General features: G+C 48.7%; 1 protein-coding gene across 1 annotated transcript; it reads left to right on the top strand.

The window, feature by feature from the left end:
• The first annotated feature begins 849 nt into the window (after positions 1–849).
• Positions 850–8866, top strand: LOC127574712 (tubulin beta-5 chain-like). Its single transcript, XM_052024006.1, has 4 exons — positions 850–994; positions 1379–1487; positions 1611–1721; positions 7550–8866. The coding sequence occupies exons 1-4, from the start codon at positions 938–940 to the stop codon at positions 8623–8625; spliced, it is 1353 nt and encodes a 450-aa protein (XP_051879966.1). The 5' UTR covers positions 850–937; the 3' UTR covers positions 8626–8866.
• Positions 8867–9321: the final 455 nt, after the last annotated feature.

Here is a 9321-nt window from a genome sequence, read left to right as displayed (position 1 = left end):
GCAAGTGTGAGGTGTTGCACTTTGAGAGGTCAAATGTAAGGGGAAAGTATACAGTTAATGGCAGGACCCTTAACAGCATTGATTAACAGAGGGATCTTTGAGTCCAAGTCCATAGCTCCCTGAAAGTGGCAACACAAGCAGATAGAATGGTAAAGAAGATGTATGGCCTGCTTGCCTTCATCATTCGGGGCATTATGTATAAGAGTCGCAGCTGTGTAACATTTTGGTTAGGCTGCATTTAGAGTATAGTTTGCGGTTCTGGTTGCCCCATTGCAGGAAGGATATGGAGACTTTGGAGAGGATGCAGAAGAGGTTCACCAGGGTGCTGCCTGGATTAGAGGGCATGAGCTATAAGGAGAGGTTGGACAAACTTGGGTTGTTTTCTCTGGCGCGTTGGAGGTTGAGAGGAGACCTGATAGAAGTTTATAAAATTATGAGAGGCACAGATAGACAGGCAGAATCTTTTTCCCAAATGTCAAATTTTAGAGGACATGCATTTAAGGTGAGAGGGGGAATTTTAAAGGGATGGTGTGGGGCAAGTTTTTTACACAGAGAGTGGTGGGTGCCTGGGACGGGCTGCCAGGGGTGGTGGTAGAAGCAGGTACCATAGTGGCGTTCAGATAAGCATGAACATGGAAGGATATGGGTCATGTGCAGGCATCATGGTCAGCACAGACATCGTGGGCCGAAGAGCCTGTTCCTGTGCTGTACTGTTCTATCAAGCTCCACAACTGCCCTGGCTGGGGTTGAACTGTGAGCCACCGGCGGGTTGCGCCGCTCTGTGTCCCAGGCGCTGGCTCCGCCTCTGGGCCGGGAGAGCCAGGAATGCGGGCGGGTGGGCTCGGCGCCTGTGGTATATAAAGGGGCCGAGGGAGCGGTTCGGAGACCGGGATCGGAGGACAAGCGGTCGGCTCGGAGCCCGTTGAAGAGCAGCACCATGCGGGAGATTGTCCACATTCAGGCGGGACAGTGCGGGAACCAGATCGGGAGCAAGGTGGGGTCCATCCCCGGGGGGGGGGGGAAGGGGGAGCCCACCTCGCCCTGTGTAGTGTCCCAGGAGCGATCGCCCTGTCCTTCAGCCCACTGAAGTCCTCCCAAACTTTGCAAACCTTTGCTGCGGAGCAGAAATCTCTCAATAAGCAATTGTTTTTTTTTGTGGGGAGGGGGGAGGGAGTTTACATTTTCCATTGGGAATTTCGGGCGACTTTTGCACTCTGATCCGGAGTTGGGTCGGTCAAGTTTCCCACAAACGACCCAGCATCTCTCCCCGCCAGTCCGGGCATTGGGCAGGGAGCGGCTCATCTCCACACACACAGGCTCCCACTTACACTTCATTCTCTCTCTCTCTCTCTCTCTCTCTCTCTGTACTTTCCTGTAGTTTTGGGAGGTGATTAGCGACGAGCATGGCATCGATCCCGGGGGCAATTACAATGGCGATTCGCACTTGCAACTGGAGAGAATTAACGTCTACTACAACGAGGCGATGTGTGAGTTCCTAATGGGGAGGGTGAATTCTTGCAGCGGCGGGGAGGAGGTGGCTGTTGGTTCCGCCGGCTGTTACCTTTCAGTGTGTGACTCTCTCTAACAATGCAAATCGACCAACCTTGCAGCCCAGAAGTATGTTCCCAGAGCCATCCTGTTGGACTTGGAGCCGGGGACAATGGACAGTGTTCGCTCGGGGAGTTTGGGACAACTCTTCAAACCGGATAACTTCATATTTGGTGAGTCTCCTGGGCGGTGTTGGTCCTTTCTGACTCCCGATGTCTACCTGTTGCCGCAGATCCTATCGATTTCCTCTCGCCTGGAACCTGACCTTCAGGAGAAGAAAGCAAAGGGGTTAATATTCCGAGTGTTCGGCCTGGGATATCCCAAATTGTAAATCAAGGCAGACGCGGTGTGATAGAGACTGGAGGCGTATGAGACGTGATTTGCTTTTCCAGTAATTAATTCCCAGCCCCTTTGTGTTAATGGGGGTACATTGACTTTGGATAGAGTGTTGTTTCCTGCAATATCCTTCACTGCAAAACTGTCCAGATCAGCAGCTTTATAATACAGGGCATTCAGCCCATCTATTCTCTGCTGGTGTTGATGCTCCATCAGAGACTTGTCCACATCTTTCAGCCTTGACGGTTTATCTAGTTTCCTTATCTTCATCTCACTGCTCCTTGTAATGGGTTCCACACTGTGGCAGCTTCCTGGGTAAAGAGGTTTCTCCTGAACATTCTGCAGCATATAGGACATAGGACAATACAGCACAGGAACAGGCCCTTTGGCCCACGAGGTTTGTGCCAACCATGATGCCAATTTAAACCACACACATGCCCACACATGATCTATATCCTTCCACTCCCTACCTGTTCGTGTGTCCGTCTAAATGCCTCTTAAATGTCTCAAGGACTTGGATTTACAGGCTTCTGTCCAGCTCTCCCCTGCATGTGGAACTGGCTTCTCAATATCTACCCCATAATTAGTGGAGCTTGCATGTGCTGTAGTGCTGGCCAGTGGTAATATGGGCTGTGTCATCTTGGAGTACCCTTGAACAGTCCCTCTCTCAGCTTCAAGTTGATTGGAGAGCCATAGAGTAATTGTTGGGTCTTGGGACATGGGGCCCCACACAGCAAAATTGACCTGCCTGTTTATTGATCATGCTTCCACCTTTGGATAGGTTGTGACCATAAGGGAGTTTTCCAGTGTTTGTGTTCTGTTGAGACACAGAGCAGGAAAGTCACAGGCTTTCTTCCCTTGTTTATACTACATTAGAGGACTTCAATGGACCCTTTTGATCCTGGATGAATGGAAGGAGGAAAATGACTGTAGGTCCCTGATCATGCCAGTAGCTTCTCCTTGGAGAGTGAACAGTGAATAGCCTTGGCTGGAGTAAGCCCTTTGGGAAAAGCTTACTGGCTAATGAGGGACTGGGATGTCACATGGCTCCTGCTTCCCTTAGCATCGAGCCTGCTGCAGGGGAAAGAACTGAGAGCATTGGGAGGATATGTGCCTTAGATAAGATCAGGCTGGAGAAATGAATCTGGACAAGTGTCCTTCCTTGCGCCATGTGCAGCAACAGCTGAGGACTGACAAGAGGTTCGAGTTAACCAAAGATCCTGGATGTAGAACCTTGAATTGCTGATGATGAAATCCTGAGCAAAAAACAAACCGTTGGAGGAACTTGAGGGGCCAAGCAGTGTCCGTGGAGGCAAAGGGATGGTCGACACCTCGGTTCGAGGTTCCACACCAGGAGGTGGAATCCATCTCTGAATGATGGCCCCCAAGTTGCCTTCCATTTCTAGGTCCACTTAACACTCTGCCTCCTCGGGCTTTGTTCTGGTGGTGTGCACTTCTGGTGGTGTACAGCTCAGGGTGTCCATGTCAGGAGATGTGAGGCAGTTGGATACTTCTAGTGGGTAAATAAGAGTGTTTCTAAATTTTACAGATCCAGTGCAGAATAAAAAAAACCAGGCATGGTAGTGTAGCAGTTAGCATAATACTTTACAGCGCCAGTGACCCGGGTTCAATTCCCACCGCTGTCTGTAAGGAGTTTGTACGTTCTCCCCGTGTCTGCGTGGGTTTCTTCCGGGTGCTCCAGTTTCCTCCCACATTCCAAAGACATACGGGTTAGGAAGTTGTGGGTGTGCTATGTTGGCGCCGGAAGCGTGGCGACACTTGCGGGCTGCCCCAGAACACTCCACGCAAAAGATGCATTTCACTGTGTGTTTCTCGATGTACATGTGACTAATAAAGAGATCTTATCTTATATTTACTTTTATAGTTTGCCAAATACCTAATTTAGAATCTGAGACCCCAATGATTTTGTTAAGTGAAGCCTTTACCCTTTCTCTTTCCCCACCTCTGTCCTCACGACCTGCCCCTCACCCACACCTTCCTCCCTCTGGTTCCCCACCTCCTTCCCTTTATTCCATGGTCTACTGTCCTCTCCTAATAGATTCCATCTTCTTCAGCCCTTTGCCTCTTCCAACTACCACCTCCCAGCTTCTCACACTATTCCCACTTCCCCCCCCGCCCCCAGCTACCTACCTTCCCCCCACCCTCCCCACCCTGGATTCACTTATCACCCGCCAGTTTGTGCCCCTCCCCCGCACCCTTTTATTCTGGCTTTTGCCCTCTTCCTTTCCAGTCCTGATGAAGGGTTTGGGCCCGAAACATCGACCGTGCATTTCTCTCCATAGATGCTGCCTGACCTGCTGAGTTCCTCCAGAACTTTTTGTGTGTTGAAGCCTAGGTAAATCTAATGAAGCAGATAGAAATGATTTAAATTCATCTCCAGAATTTTGCATTTGAGTTCACAGAACTATTTTGCTATTTGTACCCAAGTATCTGAGTTCCCTGGGCTCAGGAGATGCAAGGCCATTCCTGTTCTGAGCATGGTGTCATTGGTTAGCTGACTTGGACAGAAATTGTTTGGCTCTCCAGCTCTTTGTCAGCCAGTGTGCCGGAGGGAGGATTGCAGAGACAGGCTCTGAGCTGTATCTACAGCAGTGGGATTGAAGACTAGGAGGTGGAGCTTTCTTCCTCTGCTGCCTTCAAATATAGGCATCAGTGCAAGAGGACATTACATGATTGCAAAGGAATGGTGCAGTTAAGATAAATTGTTCCTCTCGTTTACACTCAACAACTTTGAGGCCTTGACCCGCGTAGTGCAGTTTGTTTTCTGAGTGGGAATGTAATTTTAAAAGCTGTCAGACGTAAGTGCTCCAGCTGTAACAGATTTCCCTGGTCGAAAGCAGGGGATCATCTCCAGTGTACCTTACACAGACCAGATGGCCAGCAAACCGCCTGATTGCAACAGTTTTCTCCCACCAGCCCTCCTGCTGCTCCCCAGGGGGGATAAACTATGGATGGAATCCTCGAATTGTTGTTGCACATTTGGCCCATTGAATCTATGGTGTCCTCCTAGGAGACAAGTTGCGCCAGTTCCATTCACCCGCAGTTGATAGGGTAGTGGAGGCAAATTCATTGGGGGCTTTTAAGAGGGGCTTGGATGGGCACATGAATGAGAGGAAAATAGAGGGATATGGGCATTCTGTAGGTAGGAGGGAATAGCTATGTCGGCACAACATTGTGGGCTGAAGGGCCTGTTCTGTGCTGTACTGTTCTATGTTTGTTAGTCTCTTGTAACACTTCAGTTTATTTTAGAAGACACTGATTCTGCTTCCACCTTCACTACAGATAATCAGTTCCAAATCTCAACTACTCCCTGAATTAAATGGTTTATTTCTAATATTCCCTGTATCTTTTGCCCCTGAATATCACCTCTTGTGTCTCGTTCTACTCATGGCAGCAACTTTCCTCTGTTTCACTGACAGTGTCAGAGGCTTGCAGCAAACACGTGGTTCTTGGCTGCACTTCCTACCAGTTGGCCAGTTCAATGAGATGATGCAGCAGGAGTGACCTCAACCCTTTTTCATCATTAGATTACCCTTTTGAAAAGGGCTGGCTGCTGACAACAGTGAGGCTGATGCAGGCAGTTTGGAATTGTTCAGCTTATTCAGCAGTGTGCCTGCAGGCCCCATTCAGCTCACTTTGCAGTTTATTGTCAGGGCCACAAATAATTTGGGATGAGCTGAAGAGACGTGTAGCAACACACCAAAAAAAAGTCAGCTGCCGGGTCCCACTCATCCAGCTCTCCCACCACTGGGTTGGGGTGGGGAACTTGTTTTCTGTAGATACACCAATTCAAGGGATGTGGGCTTTGCAGTCTGAACCAGCATTTAATTGCCTGGGGAGACACAAGATAAGATGAGATAAAATATTTATTTATTAGTCACATATACATCGAAACACACAGTGAAATACATTTTTTTGCATTGCTAAGAATGCCCGCAAGTGTCGCCACGCTTCCAGCGCCAACATAGCATGCCCACAACTTCTAACCTCTTTGGAATGTGGGAGGAAACTGGAGCACCTGGAGGAAACCCACGCAGTCACGGGGAGAACATACAGACTCCTTACAGGCAACAGCGGGAATTGAACCCAGGTCGCTGGCGCTGTAATAACATTACACTAACTGCTATGCTACCATGCTGGAACCTGGAGCAACAAACAATCTGCTGGAGGTACTCAGCACGGATCGACCCGAAACATCCATGATTCCTTCCCTCCCACAGATGCCGCATGACCTGCTGAGTTCCTCCAGCAGATTGTTTGTTGCATTTAATTGCCCATTCCCCAGTTGCCCTTGAGGAGGTGGTGATGAGCTGCCTTCCTGAACTGCCACAGTCCTTGAGATACAGATATACCCACAATGATGTTAGGGCGGGAGTTCCGGGATTTTGACCCAGCGACGGTGAAGGAACGGCGATTTATTTCCAAGTCTGGATGGGGTGTGGCTTGGAGGGCAACTTCCAAGTGGTGGGAACACTGCTGCCAGACAGTCTGCTGTTCATATAGAGTGCTTCTGGTGCATGGAGATATATGCAGAAAAAGGGAAGCATAGAGACACTGCAGTTGGTGCTACTGCCTCACAGCTCCAGCGATCTAAGTTCAATTCTGACCTCCAGTGCTGTCTGTGCAGAGTTTGGGCATTCTCCTTGTGACCACATGAGTTTTCCTGGATGCTCCTGCTGCCTACCAAAGGTTTTAGTGGAAAGAACGCTGCTTTCTACCTTTGACAGATTTCAAAGCCCTTGTGACACTCAGTTCATTCAGTCTGTCCAACATTTCACCCTCTATAGTCTATTGGCCTTTTAACATTCAGAAATGATTTTCATAAACAATTAATAATAAAAGTATTTAAGATCGTGCAGTTATGGATTCGAGGCAAGCAGAATGTGAAGATACGTCAGGGTCACCAATCTACCATGAGTGAATCTTTGAGTGAGGTGAACATTGATTCCTGGCTCCTTTTATTTCTGTTTGTTGCTTATACCATTTTGAAATGCAATTGAAAACCTTTAAATCTTGGGTTTCTTGTGTTCATCTTACTTGTGGACCAAAAGCTCCTGGATAGGTTGAGTTATGAAGATAGGTTGAGCGAGCTAGGGCTTTTCTCCTTGGAGAGGAGGAGGATGAGAGGTGACTTGATAGAGGTGTACAAGATGATAAGAGGCATAGATCGAGTGGACAGTCAGAGACTTTTCTCCAGGGCGACAATGGCTAACACGAGGGGACATAATTTTAAGGTGATTGGAGGAAGGTATAAGGGGGATGTCGGGGTAAGTTTTTTTACACAGAGTGGTGGGTGTGTGGAACGCACTGCCGGCAGAGGTTGTGGGGGCAGATACATTTTAGGGACATTTAAGAGACTCTTAGATAGACACATGAATGATAGAAAAATAGGGGGCTATGTGGGAGGGAAGGGTTAGATAGATCTTAGAGCAGGATAAAATGTCAGCACAACATTGTGGGCCGAAGGGCCTGTACTGTGCTGTAGTGTTCTATGTTCTATGAAATTTTGTGTAGCGGTTCAGAATAAGCACCGTCAGCAGGAGGAACACTTGTGATTTTAAATGATTGAGTAACGCCCTACCCTTGGTGCAAGGAAAATTGGCTCCATTCACCCTGTAATTCTTTCATCATCTCTGGCCATTAGGACAAACAGGTGCAGGGAACAACTGGGCCAAGGGACACTACACAGAAGGTGCTGAGCTGGTGGACTCGGTGATGGACGTTCTAAGGAAGGAATGCGAGAACTGTGACTGCCTCCAAGGCTTTCAGCTCACTCATTCGCTGGGAGGTGGCACCGGCTCTGGAATGGGAACGCTGCTGATCAGTAAAATCCGCGAGGAATATCCCGACAGAATTATGAACACGTTCAGTGTCATGCCATCGCCTAAAGTCTCAGACACTGTGGTTGAGCCTTACAACGCTACCTTGTCTGTCCATCAGTTAGTCGAGAACACGGACGAGACTTACTGCATCGACAATGAGGCACTATACGATATTTGCTTCCGTACTTTAAAGCTCACCACTCCGACATACGGGGATTTGAACCACCTTGTGTCTGCAACAATGAGTGGAGTGACAACGTCCTTGAGGTTTCCTGGCCAGCTGAATGCAGACCTGAGGAAGCTGGCTGTGAACATGGTGCCTTTCCCTCGACTCCACTTCTTCATGCCCGGCTTTGCCCCTCTCACTGCCCGAGGCAGCCAACAGTACCGCACCCTTTCGGTCTCCGAGCTCACCCAGCAGATGTTCGACGCCAAGAACATGATGGCTGCCTGCGACCCTCGTCACGGCCGCTACCTGACAGTGGCCACGGTGTTCCGGGGTGCCATGTCCATGAAGGAGATCGATGAGCAGATGCTCGCCGTCCAGAGTAAGAACAGCAGCTACTTTGTGGAGTGGATCCCCAACAACGTCAAGGTGGCCGTGTGTGATATCCCACCCCGAGGGCTCAAAATGGCCTCCACCTTTATAGGGAACAGCACGGCCATTCAGGAATTGTTCAAACGGATATCGGAGCAGTTTGCAGCGATGTTCCGCAGAAAGGCTTTCCTGCATTGGTTTACCGGGGAAGGAATGGACGAAATGGAATTTTCCGAGGCAGAGAGCAATATGAATGATCTGGTATCTGAGTACCAACAATATCAAGATGCTACGGCTGATGAGGGTGAATATTTTGAAGAGAATGAGGAAGAACCAGAGGAGACTCAACTGAGCAACTGATGAACGCCCATACACTTAAATATCTTTGCCACTGTTAATGCCCATCAATGGTTTCTGGGTTATGAGAGAGAAACTAATTCTAACATATTGTTTATCATCCATCGCCTGCTTGATGTGCCTTTGCTGTAATTCCCAAGTGTAAGAAAATGAAAAGTTTAATTGTAGAAATAATTAGCGGTTCAATAAATCTGGCAATTGGTTTTTGAATTACAGGTAGAATTTATTAAAAGGCTTTGAGATTAAGTGGTCGTTGTCTCAATGTTTTTGCCTTTTCACCAGGTCTCCTGTATCACTCAACCAGCTCAGTGAAGAAGAGTGGTGACCCCAGCTGTAACGTATGACAGTGTTGACCCCAGCTGTACAGGTGTAACAGTGCCCAGCTGTAAAGGTGTGACAGTGCTGACCCCAGCTGTACAGGTGTAACAGTGCCCAGCTGTAACGGTGTGACAGTGTTGACCCCAGCTGTACAGGTGTAACAGTGCCCAGCTGTAAAGGTGTGACAGTGCTGACCCCAGCTGTACAGGTGTAACAGTGCCCAGCTGTAATGGTGTGACAGTGTTGACCCCAGCTGTACAGGTGTAACAGTGCCCAGCTGTAAAGGTGTGACAGTGTTGACCCCAGCTATAAAGATGTGACAGTGTTGACCCCAGCTATAAAGATGTGACAGTGACAGTTGTTAACCCCCAGCTGTAAAGC

Source organism: Pristis pectinata, chromosome 9 (assembly GCF_009764475.1).
Source record: "Pristis pectinata isolate sPriPec2 chromosome 9, sPriPec2.1.pri, whole genome shotgun sequence".
Taxonomy (NCBI): Eukaryota; Metazoa; Chordata; class Chondrichthyes; order Rhinopristiformes; family Pristidae; genus Pristis; species Pristis pectinata.
This window is presented reverse-complemented; position numbering and strand designations above follow the sequence as displayed.